We start from the raw sequence: 25,464 nt of genomic DNA, 5'->3' as shown, positions 1-25,464 counted from the left end.
AATGATATGCTCCTTGTTGCATCAAACGGACGCGAGTCAATCGCCTCTCGCAGGATTTATCTATTCCCGAGCATTAGAGATAGGCCGGGAACACTTCCGGAAGCCGGTGCGGACAGTAATAAGACCTTGGTGCTTGAGCCATCAAGCGGCGGCATATTGTCACACGATCTCCCTATCACTTGATTGTGCCTTAGCCACACCACCATGTCTGACCAAGGCCCCATCCCCGTTCCCAACTCTACTAAGCCGTTCTGGCGAACCCAGCTCCATGAGCTAGACAGCCACCGTAGCACTCCAGATCTCCCTACCGAAAGTGATATTGTCATCGTGGGTGCTGGCTTCGCCGGTGCCGCTCTGGCGCATTATCTCTGCGCCGACAACCCCTCCCCGCCCTCTGTGGTGATCCTCGAGGCAAGAGAAGCGTGTTCCGGTGCCACAGGCCGCAATGGTAAGTTTATTCCCTTCTACTGAGGTTGAGGCGGCTGAAGGGAGAGAAAAGACCATGCTAACTTTGTATTTCAGGCGGCCACTTGAAGCCTGATGTCTACTTCGGTCTCCCCAAGTATATCAAGAAGTACGGCGTGCGCGCGGCAGTAGAGGTAGCCAATTTTGAGGCCTCACAGGTTCATGCGGTCAAGGAGCTCGTTGAGAAGGAAAAGATAGACTGCGAGTTCACCCTCACCCGAGCCTGTGATGCCACGCTCGATGAGAGTCTCTCAAATGAGACCGAGGCTGCCTTCAAGGAACTAGTCAACTCAGGAGTGGCGAACCTGAAGGATGTTCACTACACACCTCGGGGACAGGCTGAAAGGGTATGATTCCCCCGCTCTGGGTTGATGAGTTTTTTCTAACCACCGCCATCAATCAGGTCTCTGGCGTCAAAGGTGCCTTATCATGCTTCACCTTCACCGCTGGCCACATCTGGCCCTACAAGATGGTGATGCATCTCCTGAAAGGCGTCGTGGATAAGGGGGCCAACCTACAGACTCACACCCCGGTTAGCCGGGTGTCTGACAAACCCCTACCCGATGGGAGGTGGGAGTTGGTCACTGAAAGAGGAACAATCAGGGCCAAGAAGGTCCTGCTCGCTACCAACGCCTATACCCCGCGTATAGCCCCTGAGTTCAAAAACCATATCGTCCCCGTCCGCGGCATCTGCAGCCGCATCGTTGTGCCCAAGGGCAAGACGGCGCCTTTTCTCCCTCAGACGTACAGCGTCCGCCACGGGCCGGCCATGTACGATTATCTCATTCCTCGGAACGACGGGAGCATCATTGTCGGTGGTGGAAAGCCCAAATTTTGGTCTAACAGATCGCACTGGTATAATGTGTGGGATGACAGCAAGCTCATTGAGCCCGCCAAGTCTCACTTTGATGGTCTGATGCAGAGGACCTTTATCGGTTGGGAGAACAGTGGCGCCTACACGGACAAAGTTTGGACAGGAAGTAAGTTAAACCCACTCTCGTGTTAGTGGGATAATGAGTTACTAATACCGGTTTGTCGATAGTCATGGGTTACAGTTCGGACTTTATGCCTTACGTTGGCGAAGTGCCTGACAAGCCTGGCCAGATGGTTTTGGCTGGATTCTCTGGACATGGAATGCCATTGATTCTTTTATCAGCAAAGGCCATCGTGCAGATGATCCGCCAGGGCAAGTCCTTTGAGGAGACCGATGTGCCTTCACTATTCAAGGCGACCAAGGAGAGGCTGGAGAGCACTAAGAACGAGATCATCGAGGGGCATGACGCGGAGCAGAAGCAGATGAAGAGTAGGCTGTAGGATATAACAGGCTATAAATGCCCAGTACGCTTGGAATATAGTCGTAATCTTCTCAATACTGCATTTTGGGGGCGATGTTACAACAAGAACCCATAGGCAAAACATATTAATATATACCTACTATTATTAATACATATATCGCTGAGAGAACTCAAAGGGCCTGCTTCAAATTATGTGACGCTGAACTATGTGAGCGGGTTTGTCCCATAGCCATATGCCCAAAACGACGAACGATGTGCGTGCCAGTGACTGACTGCAACAGCAATAAATCTTAAACATCAATACTCACTGCATATTAGACATGGACTGAGCTCTCGGTATTGCCATGCTTCTTTACGTTTTTGTTCATTCTTTTCTTCAGATGAGTTACTGGAGAATTATAAAGGTACTGTTCTGCCAGGTCCACGCATTTCCTATCTCTCGCATTTGACTACATGACTTTACTTCGGAGAGTAGTTAACAATGCCATCTGCTAGCCCCGGGAGGTCATCGGCAATGACCTCCATCTCTCCAAAGATCTCAGGACAGGACTCCTTCTCCCAGAGGGAAACCCAGGCCCCCTTGAAACTGTTGGTTGATGACACGTTAGTCTCAATTATCCATGATCATGACGAGAACTGGGACAACTTACCCACAGTGTCGTGCACCTGCAGTGTCCCAAATATGCGCAGCTCCAAACCAAACATCGAGATTCTCTTTGGGGAACTTGTCTAGGATGTACTGGTACGAGTCAGGGGCTGGCTTGCCCACTCCAATGGTGTCACAGGACACAAAGTTGTCCGATGGAAAGTCCACGCCTCCGGCAGCGAGATATCCAGCCACACGCTGGGTGTCACCAGAGGTGAGAGCCCACACGTTGAAGCCGCCACCGCGCAGCTTCTCAAAGCATTCTTTCAGACCCTCTCGCGGCTTCAGCTGGCGGTAGGCGGCTAGCAAGAACTCGCGATCCTCGTCGGTGGCAAACTTGCGCGGCTCCTGAATGCCAGCCTGCCACAGTGTGCGGTAGAATATGGCCCGGAAGATGTCAAAGAACTTAATGTACTTGCCCCCGGAGAGACTCATGTAAGTGTACTCCTTCTCACCGGCCTCCATCCAGGCGTACCCGAAGATCCGCGGTCCAACGTTAGTGGCCCTCAGGCGATCGCCTAGTCGGGCCTCGATAGCCTCATAGTAGACCTCGTATGACACCAAGGTTCCTACAAAAACTCTTAGTATAAGGCTGCATAGTAACTATGAGGGGGTTGCGGGTTCTCTCAGGGGCCACGCACCGACGACGTCGAAAACCACGTGCTTGTTGTCAGAAGACATTAGGATTGAAGGTACAGAGGGTTGTTTGGGAAGAATGACGATGAAAGACTGAGTGGCTTGATTGACTCTTGCTCAATCGAATAATAACCATGTCGATGGCTTCTCCTCTGGATTATTATCTGGGGTACTGATAATCTAGCATACACGACCCTACCCCACACCATAACCAATGCCCCTCACCTGGTGCATGATCGGAGAACCGCGCTGTTATCGGCGAGACACACGGCCAAACCCGATAGCTAAGGGCCGGCTTAGCGGGGTTTACCCCTACCAGCTTCCACTAACCCCGCTCTGACGTCGCGTCATGTCGCGTCGCGTCGCGTTACAGATCTCTGGGTATCATCATCCTGAGCCGGATTTGAGCCCGGAGCATGGAAGGGCGATACCCGGCTTGACACCGGATGCGGGGGCCGGCGTTGAGAGCGGGGGATTGGGTCGGATCGCGATAGTTCAGGCCTCCTTTCCAAGCATCACAGGCTTCGATAGGGAGGAAGCGGAGATGAGTGGGCCAGTGCTCATGGCGGCATGTCTACTGTTTGGGGACAGCATGATGGCTGAGAGGTTCTTGCAACGTGGGTTCATTCATCTCAATTGTGCTGACTATTGATCTTGTTCTATCGCCTTCATCAGGGAGGCCGCCGTGTCACCAATACACTCCCAAAGCGACCGGAACTGAATCCCCAGTACTTCCCGCGCCCTCGAGTTATCATAGCCGTACACATCCGCAGGAAAGTCGTCGATGGGGTCCTTGGGCAGCTTGGAAGCGAGCCCCGGGTGCGTCTCTCGGATAGCATCCACGATGCGCTTGTGCGAGCAGTGCCCGCCAACCATGAAGAAGCGCTTGCCTCCCGCCTCGGGCACTTCAATGGCTCTCACATGTGCCAATGCGAGATCTCGCACGTCAACGAACAGGTACGTGCCTGTGGGCGGCAGCTCGTTGGTTGTGACCTTGCCCTGGACAAAGTCGCGGATCCGTGTGTTGGAAGTGTTAAGGCTACCCAGGTTCTCAAGATGGTGGGCAATAGGGCCATACACCAGAGGCGGGTTCATGGTAACCAGGTCAAATATTGGTGTTTCGTCCTCCATGAACTTCCATGCTGCCTCCTCGGCCAGTTTCTGTGGTACGCATTTGTCAGACAGTTCTCATTTGCTTTGGCTGTCCTCAAGACGCTTCTCACCTTGCTCCCACGATACACCAGTGAGCGCTCCGCAATGGCCTCATTCCAGGTAATTGGGTTCCATGACGACTCATCGTAGACCTTGGGCGGCGACGCAGTGTTCACAATGGCCGCAAATGATGAAGTCAAGACCACCCGCTTCACCTGGGGCGCGTACTTCTGGATCGCTTTGAGTATGCCCGTGGTTCCGTCGATGGCAGGGTTCAGCACATCTTTCACGGGATCCTGCCAGTTGTCGTGGAAAGGTGAAGCTGTGTGAATGACATAGTCAAATGGCGGCTCAGATTGAACTGCCTTTGTTCGGTTGGTCGACGGTCAGCTTCTACTTTCTTTCTCTGTCCTTCCAACGTGATGGACGGAAGATTAGATATGAGGCTCACCTTGTCGAATGCGCCTCTGCTGGCAATGTCGCTCACAATAACATATGACAGCCTTTTCAGCTGGTTGCCGCTGTGAGCAGCAAGGATCTGATCACCTTTGGTCTTGGACCTGACGGTCGTGACCACAGTGTGTCTACCAAAAACGCCAACATCAGCTTACTGTGTCCTTTGCAAAGCATCAGATTAAACACACCCTCTCTCCAGAAGGGTCTTGACAACATGAGCCGCAACAAAGCCACTACCTCCTATGAAGTGGTGCGCAGTTAGCGTGGCGCCTCGCATGGGGGTTGCCAACCTTACCAGTCAAAAGGACTTTGCTCATCTTGGAAACAAGGGTTATGTTGTGCTCTCTCAAATGGGACCCGAAGTGAAGTTCGAATTACTATAGGAGTCGATATGATCAGGGCGAAATTTACTCTTGAGCTGGGAGATAAACAACTTGATTGTGCGATAATGTCGGGGCCGAGATGTGTTTTCGCAATGCGATTTCTCGGCGGAGGGCGCCTTGAGCAGCTCGACCAACGCGTTCCTCCGATACACCACCCTTAGGGGTTAACAAACCGGCTACACACGTCGGAATGGCTAGCTTATTGAATAAATCTATAGAAATTTTTACATAGATAGAAGCATTTAGGAAGAGTAGAGGATTTCTCCGACGTTGACTCCCGACGGTTGTTGATTGAGATGGATTGACTGAGCTACCCTAGAGTTGCTTGATAGACTTGGTGTGGGGCATTTCGCGACGGATTAGCTCCTCCGCTTAAATCCGACTGGTTGAGCTTACACGCGAATTGTGGATCTTCCGTTGTTGATAAACGCGTGTCTCTTGAAAACGCGTTCTGTACAGGTACTACAACATTTCCCCAGAAAGAAGATCCCATTCCGGTGCCCATTGGAATGTCTCCAGATCATCAACGAGCAGATTATCAAAGAAGAGATTCCCATCTTCAAATCCAAAGTTGATGTCTCCCATCGCGGCCCTGTTCCACGAGAGACTCTTGTCTGAGAAGAGCAGACTCTCAATCTCGTCTGCTATTGCCGCCGCTTCAAACACAGACACTTGAGCCGCCCAGGAAAAGGCAGATGATACCTTCTCGACCATGGGCCTCAGCTTGTCGGCGCATCTGGTCGCCTCGCTCCATCGCTGGCCGATGTTGGTGAGTATTTGCAGGCACTGTGGGATCAGGGTCTGCACCATGCGCTCAGCCTGCCCCCTCAGCGGCTGGTATTCACGCGCAGACCATGATGCATCAAGGGCAACGAGGGCGGTTTCAAACAGGATGTGCGTGCCGTGCCAGGGGTAGAAAAGTCTTCTGCGACGCTCTTGGGATAGGTAATCTTCGATCAATCGCTGACAGCCCTCCGAGTTAGCTGGGACCGACCAAATAAAATAATTCTGGAAGTTCAATCACCTGAGACGACTCTAGTACTATACCCCAGTCATCCGGATGCCTAATACTCAGTGTCGGCGTGGGTCGGTGAATTCGCAGCCGGAGGTGGTAGAACTGCACGTGCTTAAACTCAAGCATGTTGTATTGCGTGTAGGTCTGGGCTTTAGCGTACCAGCCTTCCAATCGGTGAGTAATATCCGTGATCCAGTCTCTTATGGTGGCACCGTGGAGGGCTAGATCCTCTTTGAGATAAAGGACTCGATGGACTTCTGTTTCCAAGGACCGGTACCGATAGATATGATTTGCGGATGACTTTTTCCTCATGTCATCTGTGATAAAGGTGTCTGGCTCATCAAGCGAAGGATCTTTGAGCTAAAGGATGTAAGCGACTTGGTGTGGACTGGTGAGTGAGTTCGTGGGCGACTCCTTACTTTGGTGGTAATGGCTTCTTCAGGAAATGACAAAGGGAGACGAAGATTCGCGCACAAGGATCTCTCCATCCCGTATGCAACCCAGAATAGCTCGGACCGCAGCCGTGCTTGCTCCGGGTCGATTCCTTGGGGAAACTCACGATGTAATCCCAAGGCCAGGACAATTCGGACAGCATTCGCGATGCATGTCCAGTTATCCACCCGCTCCGGGCACATGTGAGCAAAGTGAGCTAAGAGCAGAGATATCTGAAGAGCCTTGATTTCGCTTGGGTCCTCTAGCACCTGCAAATGCTTTAGAGCGGATTTGTAGAATGACTCGGAGGTTGTTCGAGCTTGCTGCTCATCTTTCCAGGTCATGGTGAGTGCTGAGATAGCCAGGACAAAATACTCAAAAGGGCCGAGACCCGAGTCGGTGGAAGCCCCATAGACTGACGGCTCAGTCGAGTCTTGAAGGTCTTCGTTCTGCGTTCGCTCAACGATACTTTGCAGCATAGTCTCGGAGATACAGGGATATTGAGGGAGGTGTGTGCCAGCATAGTTACGTACCATGCGCTCGAGGGCCCAGTATGGAATGCTCTTGAGGTCAATCAAGTTGCTTGTGTAAGGTCTCTCTGGCTGCGCTGGATGCTGTCCACCAGCGTCTGAACTATCTCCTTCAGAAGTGGCTGTCTCTGGACCTTGGTTCTGGGTGGTGGCAGAGACAGCCAGTGGGGGGCATGATGGGCGGAGAAACAAGGTCGTTGAGATCTTGGACTGGAGATACGCGCCGGAGCTGGGCACTCCAAACGATATGGTCGCTTGTGCAACTTTGGAGGCCATTGAGGAAGGGAGGTGCTGAGGCCCTGTTGGAAGAGCAAGCACTTGGGCCTCAAGCTCGGCCACACGAGCCTCAAGGGACTTTACCAGACTGCTCAAGCGTTAGTTGAGGGGTTTATCACCGAGTTAAAGCAAGACAGGACAGAGGAAGTCGGACCTTCTTGGGACGGGCTTTCGTGTTGCGGGGTCGAAACCTAGGCATGGTGTGTCGGCCAACTTGCACGAGGTGCACTGCGGAAACTTGAAATCACACTGCCAATGTCTGTTAGTTGATGTTACTCGTTGAGAATAGGCTTATTTATCTCCAAGGGTTGGGTATTTACTTTTGTCTTCCGTCGTCTGCATCGCGTGCAAACTTTGGTCGAGCGACGATGTGATTTTTGCATGTTTAAGACTCTGGCTGAGATGCTGATTGCTTAAGCTTGCATCCTTGTCATGGTGAAGTGGAGATTGGATTTATCGAAGGATCAGGACTTGAGTCAGGAGCACAGTTATGTAATCAGACGCTACCACTATCCGTGGACCGTAGCCGAGAGCGAAAAGATAAGCCTGGCAAATGAACTCGCCCGGAGTACCCCAGGTTACCAAGTCCCCGCCAAAGCACCAAGCAGAGCACTCCCTCCTCCTACAGCCTACAGAGCAACCGTTGGCTTGATTTGCCCGCTCACGATTATTCCATAATCGATTATCTTATCAGTATCTGATTTACTCTAGCCTACCCACGAGCGCCGTCATGTTGCAGACATGCACGCGGTGTCGAAATCGGAGGATAAAGGTCTGATTCGCAACCCCTCTTCACTCATCACCCCCATCATGACCCCATGTCAAACTGGCGGTCTCATACCTAGCATCTTCTCTTATCTTCTAGAGGACTAATATGCGCATGTATAGTGTGACTCACGCCTCCCAGCCTGTGCCAATTGTGCAAAGAGTGACTTGGAATGCACGTTTCGAGATGATGCTCTCCAGCAAGATATCCCTAGAAGGTCCGCCTACAACCGATTCACAACCATCATTTTCTCGCGAAATAACAATTTGACATATCTTAGAGCGATAGCTGACTGTGCCTTTTTGTATAGCTATATCCAGACCTTGAACGAGCGAATAGAGCATCTCACGTCGCAGCTGGCTTTGAACCGACCAGAGAGTCCATTGCAGTATGTGACTTACATCTCTTCCAGACCACGTGAAGATCTTCACTATGGCTAGTGGACAGTAGCTAACATGGCGGCTCGCGAAACGATTAGGACTGCCTCTGATGGTCATTCGACGTCACCACCGTCCACATTTACCCAGCCACTACATATTCTGATTCCGGCCAAGCCAGGGTCCGATCTTCACCTCGACAATTCAGTGCCATCTCGTTTCGTTCGAGTGGTATTTGAAGCGCTACCGCTGGCTGGTACCTCACCGGATATTGATGGCATCATCCCAGATAACGAGCAGTCATTATTACCGCCTCTTCCCTGCACTGACAGATCACAACTCACTCCTAGCGTCCTGCGGTTTCTTCTTGGGCGCTATGATCGTTGTATTAAGCCTCAATATGACATTGTGGTACCCGGACTCTTGAATCATGACGGGTCAAGCTTCAAGAAGCTACCAGACCCTTCAAAGTTCAAGATTCTCATGGCGTGTGCTATTGCTGCCGCTCGAGAGGCCTATGCAACTCCGAACTGGAAGCCCCTGGCACAGATCTGCCGTGAATGGGCCAACGAGCTAGTTACACCCATCATCTCTGCAGGAGACAGCGACACACTGACAGCCATTCTACTTCTCCTCGTTTATGAGTTGGCAGACCCTAGCAGAGGTTTCGCCTGGGAACTTCTTGATCTTGCCGCGAGGACATGTCTGCAGCTGGGATGGCACCAGGCCCCTCTCATTCACCTACCAGCCGGAACCGAGCAAGACCACAGCATGCCTAATGCTAGCGGTCCAATATCTTGCGGGCCCGATGAAATTCGCTTGATGTCGGTTCTTAAGGAAATCGAAGGGTAAGCATACGAACCCTCATCCTAATGAGACTTATGGTTACGAATTGTTTCGCTTAGCATACTAGGTCACTACAAACAATCTTCAGCAGACCCAATATGCTGAGCGGTTCGAAACTTCCAACTACCTCGGAGAACGAGACTGTACACAATCTTTACGTGCAAGTTTCTGAACAGCTTTACGGTCGAGGGCAAGTGTATGAGACTCAAGCCTGTCCTTTTGTAGGTGAAGTTGGCACGTTGATGGAGCTTCTCGACACCGTCCAAACACAACATCCAGTGGCCAAGGAGACATGGCTCGCCTTCCTTCCAGTATGCTTCAAGCATAAACAGTGCATATTCTGCTTCCAAGAGGCCGACGAGGACAATGTCAGGGGGATGAGAACCCTGAGACGTAAGGTTGTCTCTGCCGCATCAGGACTCGTCTCGAGCGTTCATCAAAGTGCCATTTCGGAGTATGGGTTTATCCCACCCATCATAGCAAGCTCAAAAGCGCTGATAGCCGGTTGCTCCATCGCAACGAGCATCTCAAAAAGGTGGACACCGGCACAGACTCATACAAACGACCTTATCAGATGCACCGAGATCCTGACCATGTTCGCGCCACACTGGAAAGGTGGCAAGGATTACCTTGGTGCCTGGAGAACAATTATTAGCCTCCTCGACCTCGAACAGCCAAAGAATACATAGCCTCTTTTATTATGGTCACTTTGGACATGTCTGAGGGTCTTAACCTGCATTGATTTTTCGAACTTGGTTTATCTAAGATCTTTCGACTCGATCCCAGCTCAAGCAATCAACCCGGCATAGCAAACCCGTCTATTCGAATGTCATAGTCCGTACCGGTGGGTTGAGGCATGGCTTGCCCAAGGATAGTTCGAGCCTCCGGTTAGGGAGGTCTATAATGATAGTCGCCAAAGTCTCCATCCTCTCAATTCCCCTGGCTAGGGGAGGTGTTGAGCGGCAAATCGACACGGGTGTCCCCTCCTCATCCGAAAACCATTCTCGGATCTTTGCAACACTGGGTTCCTGGTCCATGGTCAACAGGCGGATCCGGTTCAGTCTCGAAAACGAATTCTTGGAAGGATGGTCCCGGATTCCTTTTGGAATGTTGGGGGCCCAGAGGTGGTTGGTGTGGAACACCGTGTTCGCCCATACTATGTCTGACCCAGATTCGGGGTAGATGAGAGCCAAGCCCCTGGGAGTGCACTCCACAGTGGCAATCTTGCCGGCGCTATCGCCGATGACAAGGTTGACGCACGAAGCCAGCCCCTTGCTGTTTAGCATGGCTATTGCCCCGTCAAAGGATTGGCATTCCAGTACACGACGCATGGCCAAGTGCACCGGTAGCTTATCCTTGGCCACTGTCCCGGAGCGGATAGCGTTCATGCAAATGGCGACTCCGGCTTCGTTAATCCCAAACTTGGCCACGATCCCTGCCTCTCCAAACATGCGGATCCGGGGCTTGCCGGTTCGCCGGATGTCGAAGAAGGCGGTTGAGGTGCCGGCCTCTCCCACCCAGTCCCAGTTCTGGCCAATGTAGACTTCTGAGCCAGAGGTGCTACGCGCGGCCAATGATGTGCAACCATCACTATAGTTGGTGAGCGAGATCTCGCTCCTTAGGTTCAGGGTCAGGATGTCCAGGAAGTCCACCCCCTGGCCAGCACCGGCCGCGATTCCTTTCATTTCCTCGACAAGATCCGGCTCATTCTTCTCCAAGGATGGAAGGTACGTTTCTGCTCGCTTTCTCGACTCTGGCCAAGCTGCCTCGGCCGTGTCAAGGAACAGAATCTTGTAGTTCTCGATGCAGGTTCGGATTCTCTGGGGAATCTGGCTGCCATGGCTGAAGCCAATTTCCCACGACGAGCCGCTGGCAATTACTTCCGGTACACCATTCCACTGTGGGGCGGTATCATGAAGGGTAACTGAGACTGTCATGGCTACCTTTTGACTCAGACTTGGTGGTGGTGGTGGTGGTGTATGTGTACGATTTTAGGGGTGTGTATATGCGTATGCGGCTGGATCAGGGGTAGTGAATGGACAGTGAAGTGAACTATTATCTTGCATCTTAACACACTTAAATAAACGCTGTAAAGGCATGCATCTCATGAACGCTACCGGCCTGTCATTCGGCTTGCCGCGATGCTGATGCCTCGGCCGGCGGGGATCGCCGAATTGATTTGAAAGCGCCGACTGCTCCAAACAACAACGGACACCGGATAACTTGACTCGGCCGGCTAGGTGATTTCGAGGAATTGGCCATGTTGATTTTCATCAAGCTATAACTCGTTCGTAGATACAATCTGTACAGAAGTCAAGGCTCCGATAATGGGCTTACTATCACATTACCCACATGTTCATCATGGGTTCGTTTTCACCCTTGACCAAGACCGCCGAGGTCAACAATGACTATGACACATATGTTGCTGGGGGATTTGCACCACTTCCCGTAAGAGCAGAAAAAAACACTTAGATGTAATAAGACGTCATATTGATATGAAGAATTACAGATTGCCTTGACCAGTGCCCAGGGTTCAATTGCCTATGGTGTTGACGGCAAGTCATACATAGATTTTCTCAGCATGATTGCAGTCACCAATATGGGCCATGGACACCCTAGGATTGTGAAAGCTGCCGTCGAGGCTCTCCAGACAGGGGCCACAATCAACTTGGTTGTCCAAAACCCGCACTATGGACAGCTCGCAAGACGAATCACACAGGTATCAAGTATTTCAAGCAGCATGTTAGGGAACTTCAAGCGGAGGCGCTGATTCAATGCTTAGATGTTCAATTATGATCGCTTTGTTGCCCTCACCAGCGGTGGAGAGGTAGTTGATGCCGCCATGAAGATGGCTCGGAAATGGGGTTACCTTGTAAAAGGCATCCCGATGGGCAAATGCTGCATCTTAAGTGCAAGCCGTTGCTATCATGGCGTAGGTATCTCCAACTTGTCACTCTTTAGCTTCAAGAGCTCTCGTAAGTCGACAATCCGGATCTTTGTTGGTTCTTGAACCATTAGGGGCCCTTGGATCTAACATCAATAGTCTTCCAACCGTTTGACCCTAACAATGGACATATATCCCCGTCAGGACATGAGGTTAGGTTCGGGTATCTGGAAGACCTGAAGAAGGCGTTTGAGGCCGACGCCAAAAACATCACAGCCTTTATCATTGAGCCTATTCAAGGCGCATCGGGGTAAGAGAATACCGCCTGTTGAAATGTCAAAAGTCATTGACTGACCCGGCCTCAACCGGGTAGAGTTATCGTCCCACCAGAAGATTACCTACCGGGGGTTGCAAAGCTGTGCAAGCAGTGTAACGTGCTTCTAATCCTAGATGAGGTCCAAACTGGACTGGGGCGTTGTGGCTACCCTCTATATCAGATGAAGTATGGCATCCGGGCCGACCTGGTTGTGCTTGGCAAGGCGTTGTCTGGAGGTAAGGAATCCCATGCTACCTGATATTCCACGAAGTTAATAAGTGATAGGTTTGTCCCCAATGTCTGGGGTTCTCGGAGACAATGAGGTTATGGAGCTGCTCGACCCTGTAGAGTGAGTTGCTGCAACTGCACCTAGTCGGATGCTGAAACTAACACTAACAGTCTAAAGGGTCGGTTAAACAATGGCTGCTAACCCTCCAGGTTGCGCAGCGGCTCTAGCTGCACTGAACGTGCTTGTTGACGAGGAGCTGTCCGCGAGGGCCGATGAGATGGGAGACTTGATGATTTCCACCATCAAAGCTATGAAGCCCCCGCATGTGATAGAGTACACCGGGGATGCCCTATTGCGCGCCATAGTGATTACTGAGAAGGAACCTCACGTAACTGCGCGACGTCTAGGGGCGTTGTTAGTACAGCGAGGTTTGATCGCAAACGGTATGAAGGGTGGTCGAATCAGGCTCTATCCTCCACTGAACATAGACCGAGAATTGCTCATCAGGGGAGCAGAAATGGTAGCACAGGCTCTCATTGATCTGGAGGGCATCCCTGAAACTTTACCCGGAGAGATTATTCCCTTCAAATATGGCCATTATCTGAAATAGCTAGTCACATAAGGCAAATAAGGATGTCAATTTCGAGTTGAATGTTATTGTCTAAGCTTACATCATCAATTCAACATGACAGTTCCTATGTAGACCGCTACGCTTGGAAAAAAGATCATGTTGAGTTCTTCTATCACCGAACCTAACGGTCTCTTCTTTGCCTACCTCTTACCAACTCATGTTCGTTAACTTGACGGTTTGTTCAACTTTCCCAAGTTGTTGAGCGAGAGTTATTGCGGAAATTCCCATCAAAAGCCGCCAACCGTGTTGATACAGGTTGAGGAAGAGACTTATCGATACTCGGCAGTCGTCGGAACCCGCAGCGACCTTATGTTTGTGCGGCTTGGCCCGGCTTTGTGATGATTGGTAGGAGGCGAGCTTATACCCACCCATCCTCCACGCTCGGCCGCATCGGCTTTCCCCGCGTTTCGAACCACATGGCTACTTTAGCCCTCGCGGAACGCCGATGTCGAGGATGGGTGAGATGGTAGCAATATTCTCGCACGGGATAATAATGGATACGACACGGATGTTGCTCCGGGTGAACAGACGAGCTGTGAAGTTGAAAAGGGGGAACTTCCAGATTTATGGGTTGTAGATAATATGGTGCTGGCGCTTAGGCATAATGCTTCATTCTTTCCATCGTCTGATTGACAAATTAGGCCCCTAAAAGGCGAAGATAAACAACAAACCAATCATGGCCAGCAAACCATTTCCTGCTGGAGTCTATGCCGCCTCCCTTACTTGGTTCTCCGAGGAAGAGCAGCAGCCCATAAACTATGAGATTCAACAGAGGCACCTAAACCATCTGATTGGATCTGGCCTGACCGGAGGTGGGTTAAGCTTGACAGAAAAGTTTGGAACAAAATGGTTAACGAGGAGCTGGGTCCAATGGAGAAGCCGTCTCACTTACAGCCGAGGAGAGGCTTAAACTGGTCGCTCTGACAAGGGATGTCGCCACTCGTATGGGTCGTAAAGACATGCCAATAGTAATTGGAACAGTTGGACATGGTACTAAAGACATCATTGAACAGCTTAGGGCGTCCAAGGAGGCTGGCGCGGATTTTGGACTCGTTCTAACCCCCAGTTACTTCCACTTTGCCATGGATGCTTCTGCCATTAAACAGTTCTTCACAGAGGTGACAAGATTCCGTTATCTCACTACGTCACCAAACCCAGAGAGCTAACGCTGAGCAGGTTGCTGATGATAGCCCCATCCCAATCCTCATTTACAGCTGGCCGTTGGTTACCTCAGGGATCGAGATCAACTCGGACATCATGTCGACCCTGGGCAAGCATCCCAGCATCGTCGGTACAAAGCTGACTTGCGGCGCGATCGCCAAGACGGTCCGAATCGCTGCAGAGTTTAAGCAGGAAGATTTCTGCGCTCTGACCGGCTTCACGGACTGGCTGCTCCCTGGCCTTCATGCTGGAGCTGCTGGGAGCATCTCTGGATTTGCCAACTTGTGCCCTCGTGTAAGTATTCCCCACGAATCAACACTCTGGCATGGAGCGGTAGTCGGTGTTCTAAACAGAAGTAGGCATGCGTGAAGACCTATGAGGCTTACAAGGCTGGGAAATTTGACGAGGCCAGGACTTTGCAGAATGCCATTGCAAAGCCAGAATGGGATATCACGAAGTCAGGCATCAATGGGACGAAGTGGGTGGTCGCCAAGTTGCTCGGATATGGAGATGAGAACTGCGCGACAAGGAGACCATATACCAAATTTACAGATGAGGGACAGCAGAGGGAGTTATTGGCGGCGATGCAAACCGTCTACACTAGTGAGAGAGTTTGAGCTGGAAGAGGATGGAAGAGAGAAAGCTATAGTTGACAAATCTCGGTTCCGCCTGTTTGCGCGCCCGCCTAACCCTCCTCTCATAATTATTAACATTCTTTGTTTCCACCATGAATGTGGTATACCAAAAATTCACGTGTCACGCCCCTGCAAGAATGTCCAGTGTCGTGCCTCTCGGATCCCAAGACCTGACCCTTCAGGGGATGTCATGCTGCCGCTCAGCTATTCACTCCATTCTAGTTTTTTGATGACATCGCTGTCAGCTACATAATTAAAGGGCACACTTAAAGACACATGGTAGTATCAGCTATTCACTCCATGTAGTCAACTTCAGCTCGCCAAACACCCGTTTAAGAGGGCCTCGGAGAGATTTTGGTGATGAGAGGCCAGTTAATGATAAAAGTTGACACTGCTTAATCTTTTCTTACTAATGCGTCAGTCCGAGTTTGACGTTACACCCTTAAGGATCAGCAGCCGTCCACCCTCGATGCGGACAATCTTTCCATCCATAAAAGCACCAGCCTTGCTTATCAACCAAAGAGCGCACCCGACCATATCTTCCTCAGTTCCAGGCCGTTTGGCTGGAGTCTCACCTGCCAAGCGAAGGTTGGAGCTCCCATCATTGGGAGTCATGCCAGAGGGAACCAGGCCAGGAGATATGGCATTCACACGAACTACACCACAAGTATTAGCGTTGATCGCCCAAGGCTCAATTGAATGACTCACTATAGAAGTCTGCAAACTCAGCTGCCATTATCCTCACTAGATGGTCTACGGCCGCCTTGGAGGTCTGATAGCAGGGCACAAACTGGTGATTGTGCACACTGGCCGGGCTGCTGAACAAGATGACGGATCCCCGTCCATCTCCCTGTGCCGCAGCTTTGCCAAAAAGACTCATTAGGCCGGCGGTGAGGTAGTAGGGCGCAAGGACGTTGAGGCGGAAGGTGTGCTCCCAGCCCTTGTAGGGAGCAGACAATGTCGCGGCCTCGAGCCTATCCAGGCCTTCTCCTGGCTTGTACGCGATATCGTTCATATATCGGATGGCAGCACAGTGAATCAGCGCGTCGAGTGATGTTCGAGTCGACTTGATCTTGTCTACCACAGCCTTGATGCCCTCCTCACTAGAGAGATCGGCATGTATTCTGTTGACGCTGTTAGTAAAAGGCCGTGATCATAGGTCAGGTGAAGATGGACGGACGTTGCCACTTCGATCTTGTTGGAACCCGATGAGGACTCGAATAGGCCTTCTAGCTCAGGCTTTACGTCGTGGAGAGCCTTCTCGTTGACGTCTATGAGAATAACGTTGGCGCCGTTGACAGCACATCCTCGGGCTAGCATGAGGCCAATGCCAGAAGCTAGACGGGCCTTCAGTATACAGCTTGGTACAGTATGCCTACCATGGACGAAGCAGGATGGGGAATGTTACTAGTCTTACCTCCTCCGGTGATTGCGACCCATCGGCCAGCGACGTCAAATAGCTCACCTACGCGAAGGTTGGCTGCCATCCTAGAGAATTGAAATGGTGATATAAAATGGCCATCGTCACACGATTCTTGTTAAGGAGCCCAACACCATCTACGGCTTTATTCTAACTGTCCTCGATTTCCCGGCTGCCCGACTTGGGGTTGCTCTATAGGGCACGACTGCGGGCCGGGATCAAGCTCCGTCGGCGGTCCCCGAGAATACGGGGGTAAGCGACGCGATCCTCCGATCGCCAGTCATCTTCGTATCTAGACTCCCCACAAGATCTGAGCCATTGGTCTAGCCGTTATCCGATACTATACTAAGTCACTGTCTGGCCCTTGTGAGAAGTGTCTAGTGCCCGCGTCTCCAGAATCTTCCCAGGCTCAGCGCAGCACCCTCTCCGTTGGCTCTGATATAACGGCCACCTTTTCATCTTCCGGTATTGGCCAATGCTGTCGTAGCAAGGTAAGTATCGCTAGGCTACATGAGTTTGTGCCATGGATCTTTTCACCACCCTACCTGGTTCGCCAATAGCTTTGGCTTTACTCGGCCTTCTTGCCCTAGCGGCACTCTTGCTCGTATGTCTCAACTTCTTCTACGTTGACTTTGCCAAGATCAAAGGCATCCCGGAGATTCCTGGTGGCGAAGTGCTTGCTGGTCATCTGTATCAACTTGGACACGACCACGCTACAACGGCAGCGACATGGGCTGCCAAGTATGGCTGGCCGGTCTATCAGTTTCGAATGGGCCGCCGCCGCGTTATCATGCTCAACTCGTTCGAATCTGCCCGCGAGTGGTTGGTGAAGAACCAGTCCGCGACCATCGACCGTCCCTGGTTTTACACCTTTCATGGAATTGTATCGAAAACATCTGGTGGGTGAAACTGGCCACATTCAGACGCACAACAGAGGAGCTAATTGCGCCGCACCAATAGCGGCAACCATTGGAACTAGCCCTTGGGATGAAAGGACCAAGAAGCAGAGGCGTGTTGTTGGCTCCTTCACTACCGGCCCTTCTATCAAGAAGATGAACAAGATGCTGGACATGGAGACGTGTGCCGTCATTTCAAGGATCTACTACGACAGCCAGAACGAGGCAGACGGTATCTCGCCCCATGTGTACCAAAAGCGTCTTGCCTTGAACCTCATGATGATGTTTTGCTATGGGACTCGATTCAACTCGGTCCAGGACCCAATGCTACTTCAGATTCTCAGAGATGCCAAGACCATTGCTAGGTGAGATTGCTCTTATACAACTTGGACGCTGCAATATCACTAACCCCCCGGCAGTTTCCGATCTACAAATTCCAATCCGCAAGACTTCATCCCTCACCTAAGATATGTGGGCAAGAATCGGAGAATGGCCACTGCAACGGAGGTCCGAGAGCGTCGGGATACTTGGCTGGCGGCCATGCTGAAGACGGTCACAACTAACCTCAACCGGAAACGCCCTGGTGACAAGAACTGTGTCGCTGAGATGCTGCTCGAGGATAACCAGGAGAGCCTCACAGAGTGTATATTTATTCTACCCCTCAGCATTGCTATGTGTCTGCCACCCCTTACTAACGCCCAACAGTGGATATCAAGACCATTCTTGGTGGACTCATGTCTGGCGGCTTTGAGACCGTCTACTCCACCCTTATCATCACCATAGGTATGCTCTCGACGGAAGCTGGGCAGATGATTCAGGACAAGGCATACCAAGACATTATGAACGCGTATGATTCCCCCCAGATGGCATTTGAACAATGTCTGTTGGAGGAAAAAAGTCCATATGTCGTGGCACTGGTGAAAGAGGCTTTGAGATTCTACCCACCACTGAAGATTCTCCCTGCCCGACAAGTCTACAAGACTTTCACATATGAGGGGGCCACCATTCCCAAAGGTCTGTTGGTTTACATCAACACACAGGCTGTTAACTTCGGTAAGAAATTCACACCGGGCCCAGGGAAGATATAATATATTACTAACATTCATCATCAGACAAAGGAACATACGGCACTGATGCCGGCCAGTTCCGCCCCGAACGATGGACCGACAAAGCGAATGGTATTCCTCCCCCTTACCACTTCGCCTTTGGTGCCGGTGCCCGAATGTGCACGGCGGTAAACTTCTCAAATAGACTGCTATACGCTGTCTTTGTTCGCTTGATACTATCGTTTAAGATGACACCGAGCAAGGAGATGCCTCCCAACACGCATCCAATTGGCTACAAGGAGGATCCAGCAGCCTCCAACGCCGTCGCCTCGGACTTTAAGATCGGGTTCACACTTAGGAACAAGGAGATGGTAGAGAGCTTCTTGAGGAACTCTCATGAAGGATTGACCAACTTTGTCACCGGAGACAATGCGGAGCCCCTCTTGCTGTAGTAAGTAGTACGATTAGTTAGGCGACCCCCTGGTAGCTCAGCTATGCATGGAGTACCTATAGTAGCATGAGCAGTAGAATGAGCATAAAATTTGGGGTGATGAAGAAAGTTGATACGAATTGACCCAAGGTCCAATCTCTTCGACGTTGACAGCCAGTGGCATCGTTCATGAAGGTCGAAGTTGCCCTAGTAGACGTACGGATGCGACACTTGGAGAGATCCTGAATATATACTGAGGCATAAGCTAGGCTTTGTGATTCTGATCAGCCTTTGTGGGCTGCTTGCCTTTATTAATTTCGATGGCGATGTTAATTAAGCTGCCTTATAAAAGAGATTACACCTAAACGTGCACGCCCCAGCACATACCAACTGGCTTTCCATCCCGCTTCCGTACCATTGCATCCTTCATAACAAAGTTGACAGATCTAAGAGCTTTGTGGTTCTCCTCGGGGTCCTCATCAAAGGCCACGATATCAGCTTGCAAGCCCTCTTCAAACCACCCGAATCGTCGTCCGCACATATCGCCACCACACGCCTCCCAGCCACCCACTGTGCACGACTCCAGAACATCAACCACCGGGATTCCGGCCTCTATCATCAGCTCGAGCTCCCTGACATTGTCGCCATGGGGGTATGTGCCTGTGTCACCGCCGCAGGCCAGGCGGACACCTAAATCGTGAGCCCGCTTGACTTGCTTCAATATGTCGCGGAACCGATGGGCATGCAGCTTCTCCGCGACAGCCAGGGTAGGCACCAGGATGACTTTCTTCTCGACCATCTTCTTAAACATGTCATCAGTGCCAAAGTAGACGTGTTCGAGAGTGTTGGCACCAGCCTCGATGGCCCCCAACGCACCCTCCAGCGTACAGCAATGCGCTGATACAGGAGCACGCGCAAGCGCTGCCTCCTTAACAATCATGTTCATCTCTTCCTGGGAGAAGACAAGGTAGTCGGGATTAGGCTCCTTGGGAGGATGCAGGACGCTAGGGATGTAAGGGTGCTGCTGCGCAGGGGGACATCTCATGATTCTCCGACGGTAGTCGGCAAAAAACTTGATAATGTCAGCTCCGGCGGCAATTCGTCGTCGAACAGCCATACGGCATGCCTCGACGCCGTCGACGGCATCTGCTCCCGCGGGAAGGCAATGGCCTCCGGAGGTGTTCTCTGTGCGAGGCTCAAATGAGCCTGTACTAGCAAGGACCTTAGTGGCAACAAATAGACGCGGGCCAGGTGTCAATCCCCGAGCGATTGCGTCTCGTAGATTTGCATCAAATTCTTGCATTCCTTCTGAGCCGAGGTCTCTGGAAGGATGGACGTCGTGTCAGCGTATGTTGGTTAACAGTTAGGATGAGTTAACGAACCTATACGTTGTGTATCCCACAAGCAACGCTGTTCGGCAGTGATTAACCCCGCGTATCAGCCGCTCTGCCATACTCTCATCTCTCTTCTGCTGAAGGGCCCCGGCCTCACTTCATGCTGGATATCAGCGTATGTCGGGAATGGGCCAGTTGATGACGGGAGCGGACCTACTCGTAGGAATGCAAGAAGACGTGCGTATGCGCGTCCACTAGTCCCGGCATGACATATCTCCCACGGAGGTCGATGTCTCCCACTTTCATGGTTTCTGAAAATGTCACCTTCTCGTCATCTCGCTCAAAGACCCGAACGATCAGGCCAGTCCCGGAATCAACTGTTACAGAAACATTCTTGCGAACTCGTTTGACCTTGGGGTCAAAAAGCGACGAGGTATGTAATGTGTATTCAGTCATGGCAATGTCGTTTCGATCTAGGGCATCGAGTTAAAATACCCTTGAATGACAGGAGTGGCTTGAGGAATGACAGCTTGCTCGCAAAATCTGGATTACATCAAGATATCAGAGCCTTCTCTGCCGCGAAAGACGGCACGCGTTGATACTGAGCGTGGCATCGGATCAAGGCGCTGTTTCACTGTTGCGTATCGCCCAACTCCGACCCCGCACACCAGGGGATCTAACGAGAACCTGGCAAAGATGGGCGCCGGGAGACGAGAGCGACCGGCTTAGACGCCGAATATCTACGCTTCTTAAAATCTACTATTGTTAATTAGATCTCCATAGGAGGCCATTGGTTACAAGAGTAACAGGCACAGTTGTCGATGCATAACAGCCTTGAAACCTAGCACTGTAAAACCCCGCAACGCCAACATCCAACTGTACTTAAAGTGACGAGTTTCCTGCTGCAAAGAACCGCGAACGCCGTACTTGCTGCAACAGTTTCCATATGGAGATGAAAGCATGACCCCCAAGTCAGGGAAGTCCTGCAGGCAAATGAGGGAGTTACATCTTGGCTGACCGGCGAAGATGCTGGCTACGCATGTAGCTATCATGATTGGCACCAGCACAGCAAGCCTCACTTGCACATTGGCCCAACCCCGCCCTCATTTCCCGGTTGCCTTTTCTTGCTGCCTTTTCTTGCTGCCTCACCGTGTTCCAGTTGTTCTCTCTTGCCCCAGCAAGCAAACGTAAGCAGCCAAGATGAGGCTTGCTTTGAAGCGAGGCGAAGACATCCGTAAAGTCCCGCCCTGTTAGGTACCGTGATTGTAGAGACCAGGCTCCCGAGTTTCGGGACACCGCGTCCTCAAGGTTTTCATCTCCTTCCAGGCTTTTTCTCTCATCTCGCCCAAGCTTCACCTCCTTGAGCCCTCAGTAACTGCATCATGGACGATCTAGAAACGACCATCTTGGAGGCTAGAAAGGCTGTTGAGGCCGCGTCGAATGATGACCCAGATTGGAGCAACCTACTAGCAACACTTGCGGTCCGACTTGGAGACAAATGCACAGCCACCAAAGACAGGGACCACCTCGAGGAAGCCATTCGCATTTGTCGAGAAGCTGTCGATGCAACAGAGAGCGATCATGCGGATCGCATCAACCGCCTGATTTTTCTCGTCTATTTACTCAATGACAAGTTCATGTTGGCTGGTGAGATGGATGACTTGGATGAGTCCATCTCGGTAGCTCAATGTGCCGTTGCTGAAATGCCAGAAGGCCATCCACAATTTTTGATAGGCTTGACAACACTCAGCCACCGTCTCAGAGACAAGTTTGCGAGAATAGGAGCCGCCCCCGATCTCGAAAAGGCCATCGCTGCTTCAAGTCAAGCCTTGGAGGCTATGCCAGACAATCATCAGGATCGGCCGGAACAGTTAGGAGAACTTTCGAATTTGCTCGCGAGCAGATACTCAAGCACGGGAGCCATGGAGGACCTTGAGAGAGCCATTCAGATGGTGAAAAATGGCGTCGATTCAATGGGTCACGGCAATGACTCCCAGAAACCCTTGTTCTTACAACATCTTGGAGGCTTGCTTGGGCTCAAATCTCTGAGAACTGGCTCATTGGCCGACCTTGAGGAAGGTATTCGGGTTGTCGGAGAGGCTGTAGCGATGCCCTTGAGCGGCAATGACAACAGAGGGGTTATCCTGAACGCCCTCGGCCATCTGCTGGCAAGCAGATATGCTGTTACTGGGGCATTGGCGGATCTCAACGAGGCCATTTCCCTGACGAGGCAAACAGTTGACACACCATGCCACAACCAGACAGTCTTGTCTCAGAGACTGGGGAATCTCGCAGTGCAGCTTCAGCAGAGGTTTCTGAGGACAAAGGCGGCAGCCGATCTCGAGGAATCCAGTCAGCTCTCCAAGAGGGCCATGGAGATGCTTCCAGATGACCACCCAGATCAGTCAAGGCATCAACATGATCTTGGGATCAAGCTTGCGCGCAAATTCACCATCACAAACAACATGGCTGATCTTGACGAGGGTATTCGATCTATCAGGCTCGCACTTGAGGGGATGCCTCACGATCATTCCAACAGAGCAGTTTACTTGCACAGTCTGGCCAACGGACTAATCCAAAAGGGCTCGGAGACCTTTGAGCCTACAGATGTCAATGAGTGGATTGCTGTGACAAAGGAGGCACTTTCTCTCACCCCAGACAACCATACGGACCGAGGAGAACTGTTGTATAGTCTTGGGGTAGGGCACCTCGCCGCCTGTGCAGTGAACAAAACAGGGGACGGGGTTGAAGAGGCCATCGTCTGCTTCAACTCAGCTCTGCATCAACCCAATGCACCGACCCTTTGCCGTATCCAGGCTTGTATATCTCTACTGTCCATCAACCCAGATTGGAAAGAAAGCTTGAAGGCGGCCAAGCTCGTCATGGCCCTTCTTCCTCGTCTTACACCACGATCACTCGACAACGAGGATAGACAGAACTCACTGAGCGAGATTGCTGGCCTGGCCTCTGATGCAGCGGCAGTGGCAATACAGTGTGAAGATGTCGCCGCTGCCCTGGATCTACTTGAACAGGCTCAAGGTTTACTTGGAGCTTCACTCGAAGAGATACGGACGGATGTCTTGGATTTACGAGAGGTGCACCCGGACCTTGCGCAAGATTTCGAACGACTCAGAGATGAGCTTGCGAGGCCGGCCGGCCTGAATCAAACAACGGATGAATTGGCATCCCGCGAGAGTCAGGCCCTGCGGCGCTACGATGCTGGAAAGGAGTTTGATAAGCTTGTTGAGCATGTCCGCCAACTTCCCAATTTCAACGATTTCCTACGGGCGCCGGGAATGGCAGCGATGCAAGATGCCACAGACCGAGGTCCCATTGCGATCGTCAACGCCAGTGTGATCCACTGTGATGCTATTCTCATACTGCAGGACCGCATCCAGACCATATCATTGACCGGGCTATCTCTACATACTATCGAAGAGAAGGTGTTGATTGGTGATCGTGGAAGCCCCGAGGTTCTCGAATGGCTATGGGACACTGTGACAGGCCCGGTCCTGGATGCCCTCGGCTTCTCGCAACCTCTTTCGGAAGATGATGAATGGCCTCACATTTGGTGGATTCCTACTGGCCTTCTTCGACAATTCCCTCTGCATGCGGCGGGATATCACAGAGAACGAAGGACTGAGGCAGTGATTGACAGAGTCATGTCCTCGTATGGCTCGTCTGTTAAAGCAATCTTACGTGGCCGCGAGCGTCATGTATCACCCAAGGGAGCGACCAACGCGATTCTTGTCGCGATGGAACACACTCCAGCACGTTCGAACCTTCCCTTTGCTGATGCAGAAATCAAGGTCGTCAGCAGTCTTTGCGCTTCAATGGGACTCAATGTTGTTGAGCCTCATCGGCTGAAGGAGGAGGTGATGACAGGGTTGCAAAGCAGCATGATCTTTCACTTTGCTGGTCATGGGTCTACAAACCAAGACGACCCGTTGGAGAGCTTCTTGTGCCTGGAGGATGTCAGGTCAAACCCCCTGAGAGTGGCCGATCTTCTCAGTCTCAACCTCAAGGAGAACCCCCCTTTTCTTGCATACCTCTCGGCGTGCGGGACCAGTCGTATCCAACAAGAGCGGCACATGGATGAGAGCATGCACTTGGTCAGCGCATGTCAGCTTGCAGGATTCCGTCATGTTGTTGGCACCTTATGGGAGGTCAATGATGAAATATGTGTCGAGATGGCCCGGATCACATATGAGGGCATTAGAGATGGGAAGATGACTGATGAGTCTGTATGCCGTGGCCTTCATGCGGCAATTCGGAGGCTCCGAGATAGTTGGCTAGACGAGCTACAACGAGAGGGGAGTACGGGAGCGGCCAGAAATAGAAGCGGAATTGTGAAGAGATTTGCGAGCTATGGTAGTAGATGGGTGAGGAAGAGGACTCGCATTGAAGCTAAAGGGAAAAATCCCACCTTTGGAACGAAGTGGATGAGAGTTTCCGGGAAACCAGGAATAAGGGGAATGGGAACAGCCACTGCAAGTCAAAGATTGGCAATGAGAGGCAACAGGGAGGACATGCTTGACATGCTGGGCAGAGACGCTTCTTTGGCCATCATTCAGAAGTTCAGGAAGGCACCTTCTCCGAGTTGGGTTCCTTTTGTACATTATGGGGTGTAGTCGCTTGGAAGACTGAGCATACATAAATACCTAGGATACGATGTTTTCCGGTGTTGAGTCTTGATGCTGTTAACCGCATCCTTCACTCATATGGCTAATGGCCGCTTTTAAGGAGGAGATCGATAGCAATATCTGAGTACAGATAGCGGTGTTTATTACAGAAGCGTACCAACTCACAGCAGATTGTCGGGGATTATCGGACGTGGTCGCATGGTCGTTTCCTAGCCGAAGCTGCCATGCTGGCAAAGAAATAAGACGCCAGAGTATTTAGAGAATTACCTAATTCCTTATAAATGTCATTAATAAATTAAGGAAAAGTATTATAAAATAATAGAAAAATTAGAAGATTTTTATATACTTTTATTATAATTTATATTCAGAGCGGGATCAAGTAATATATGCGTCCTCCTGTCTCGTTTTCCTTAACCGAGGTGGCTGCAAGACATCTGTATGTGGCCAGCTGCAGTCATTCTATCGTACCGAGCCAATGGGAGATGGATTCTTCAAAATGAGGCCTCCGACTTCAAGGTGTCGCCCTGAACTCACGGTCTGCTCTCTAGCTCTTCCGCCCACTGA

At 51.3% G+C, this 25,464-nt stretch overlaps 12 protein-coding genes across 12 annotated transcripts; 6 read left to right on the top strand and 6 right to left on the bottom strand.

The window, feature by feature from the left end:
* Positions 1–204: 204 nt before the first annotated feature.
* Positions 205–1,779, top strand: NECHADRAFT_55648 (uncharacterized protein; the record flags this gene model as incomplete). Its single annotated transcript, XM_003044569.1, has 4 exons — positions 205–430; positions 523–812; positions 869–1,445; positions 1,508–1,779. 4 exons carry the CDS (start codon positions 205–207, stop codon positions 1,777–1,779), a joined length of 1,365 nt encoding a protein of 454 aa, XP_003044615.1.
* A 440-nt stretch (positions 1,780–2,219) lies between these two features.
* On the bottom strand, positions 2,220–3,087 carry NECHADRAFT_55691 (uncharacterized protein; the record flags this gene model as incomplete). The annotated part of the gene is made up of 3 exons (XM_003044556.1): positions 2,220–2,346; positions 2,411–2,975; positions 3,048–3,087. The coding sequence occupies 3 exons, from the start codon at positions 3,085–3,087 to the stop codon at positions 2,220–2,222; spliced, it is 732 nt and encodes a 243-aa protein (XP_003044602.1).
* A 600-nt stretch (positions 3,088–3,687) lies between these two features.
* Positions 3,688–4,967, bottom strand: NECHADRAFT_98229 (uncharacterized protein; the record flags this gene model as incomplete). The annotated part of the gene is made up of 5 exons (XM_003044555.1): positions 3,688–4,203; positions 4,266–4,559; positions 4,646–4,778; positions 4,839–4,890; positions 4,946–4,967. 5 exons carry the CDS (start codon positions 4,965–4,967, stop codon positions 3,688–3,690), a joined length of 1,017 nt encoding a protein of 338 aa, XP_003044601.1.
* Positions 4,968–5,495: 528 nt separating this feature from the next.
* Positions 5,496–7,485, bottom strand: NECHADRAFT_88905 (uncharacterized protein; the record flags this gene model as incomplete). The annotated part of the gene is made up of 4 exons (XM_003044554.1): positions 5,496–6,016; positions 6,081–6,408; positions 6,468–7,374; positions 7,406–7,485. 4 exons carry the CDS (start codon positions 7,483–7,485, stop codon positions 5,496–5,498), a joined length of 1,836 nt encoding a protein of 611 aa, XP_003044600.1.
* A 1,022-nt stretch (positions 7,486–8,507) lies between these two features.
* On the top strand, positions 8,508–9,930 carry NECHADRAFT_88904 (uncharacterized protein; the record flags this gene model as incomplete). Its single annotated transcript, XM_003044568.1, has 3 exons — positions 8,508–9,277; positions 9,364–9,729; positions 9,777–9,930. 3 exons carry the CDS (start codon positions 8,508–8,510, stop codon positions 9,928–9,930), a joined length of 1,290 nt encoding a protein of 429 aa, XP_003044614.1.
* A 163-nt stretch (positions 9,931–10,093) lies between these two features.
* Positions 10,094–11,212, bottom strand: NECHADRAFT_55653 (uncharacterized protein; the record flags this gene model as incomplete). Its single annotated transcript, XM_003044553.1, has 1 exon — positions 10,094–11,212. The coding sequence occupies one exon, from the start codon at positions 11,210–11,212 to the stop codon at positions 10,094–10,096; it is 1,119 nt and encodes a 372-aa protein (XP_003044599.1).
* Positions 11,213–11,636: 424 nt separating this feature from the next.
* Positions 11,637–13,314, top strand: NECHADRAFT_88902 (uncharacterized protein; the record flags this gene model as incomplete). The annotated part of the gene is made up of 8 exons (XM_003044567.1): positions 11,637–11,723; positions 11,785–11,994; positions 12,058–12,250; positions 12,319–12,469; positions 12,533–12,711; positions 12,761–12,824; positions 12,875–12,882; positions 12,914–13,314. 8 exons carry the CDS (start codon positions 11,637–11,639, stop codon positions 13,312–13,314), a joined length of 1,293 nt encoding a protein of 430 aa, XP_003044613.1.
* A 697-nt stretch (positions 13,315–14,011) lies between these two features.
* Positions 14,012–15,113, top strand: NECHADRAFT_55688 (uncharacterized protein; the record flags this gene model as incomplete). Its single annotated transcript, XM_003044566.1, has 4 exons — positions 14,012–14,147; positions 14,194–14,453; positions 14,512–14,790; positions 14,856–15,113. The coding sequence occupies 4 exons, from the start codon at positions 14,012–14,014 to the stop codon at positions 15,111–15,113; spliced, it is 933 nt and encodes a 310-aa protein (XP_003044612.1).
* A 435-nt stretch (positions 15,114–15,548) lies between these two features.
* On the bottom strand, positions 15,549–16,618 carry NECHADRAFT_88900 (uncharacterized protein; the record flags this gene model as incomplete). Its single annotated transcript, XM_003044552.1, has 4 exons — positions 15,549–15,787; positions 15,840–16,255; positions 16,312–16,468; positions 16,549–16,618. The coding sequence occupies 4 exons, from the start codon at positions 16,616–16,618 to the stop codon at positions 15,549–15,551; spliced, it is 882 nt and encodes a 293-aa protein (XP_003044598.1).
* Positions 16,619–17,074: 456 nt separating this feature from the next.
* On the top strand, positions 17,075–18,945 carry NECHADRAFT_88899 (uncharacterized protein; the record flags this gene model as incomplete). Its single annotated transcript, XM_003044565.1, has 5 exons — positions 17,075–17,450; positions 17,512–17,812; positions 17,867–18,090; positions 18,153–18,500; positions 18,560–18,945. 5 exons carry the CDS (start codon positions 17,075–17,077, stop codon positions 18,943–18,945), a joined length of 1,635 nt encoding a protein of 544 aa, XP_003044611.1.
* A 339-nt stretch (positions 18,946–19,284) lies between these two features.
* NECHADRAFT_55674 (uncharacterized protein) lies at positions 19,285–20,713 on the bottom strand (the record flags this gene model as incomplete). Its single annotated transcript, XM_003044551.1, has 3 exons — positions 19,285–20,245; positions 20,306–20,413; positions 20,475–20,713. The coding sequence occupies 3 exons, from the start codon at positions 20,711–20,713 to the stop codon at positions 19,285–19,287; spliced, it is 1,308 nt and encodes a 435-aa protein (XP_003044597.1).
* A 926-nt stretch (positions 20,714–21,639) lies between these two features.
* On the top strand, positions 21,640–24,888 carry NECHADRAFT_98227 (uncharacterized protein; the record flags this gene model as incomplete). Its single annotated transcript, XM_003044564.1, has 5 exons — positions 21,640–22,884; positions 22,950–23,001; positions 23,033–23,352; positions 23,458–24,574; positions 24,773–24,888. The coding sequence occupies 5 exons, from the start codon at positions 21,640–21,642 to the stop codon at positions 24,886–24,888; spliced, it is 2,850 nt and encodes a 949-aa protein (XP_003044610.1).
* Positions 24,889–25,464: the final 576 nt, after the last annotated feature.

The sequence above is a fragment of the Fusarium vanettenii genome, assembly GCF_000151355.1.
Source record: "Fusarium vanettenii 77-13-4 unplaced genomic scaffold NECHAsca_21_unmapped, whole genome shotgun sequence".
Taxonomy (NCBI): Eukaryota; Fungi; Ascomycota; class Sordariomycetes; order Hypocreales; family Nectriaceae; genus Fusarium; species Fusarium vanettenii.
Note: the sequence above shows the minus strand (reverse complement) of the source record. Positions and strands in the feature narration are given on the sequence as shown.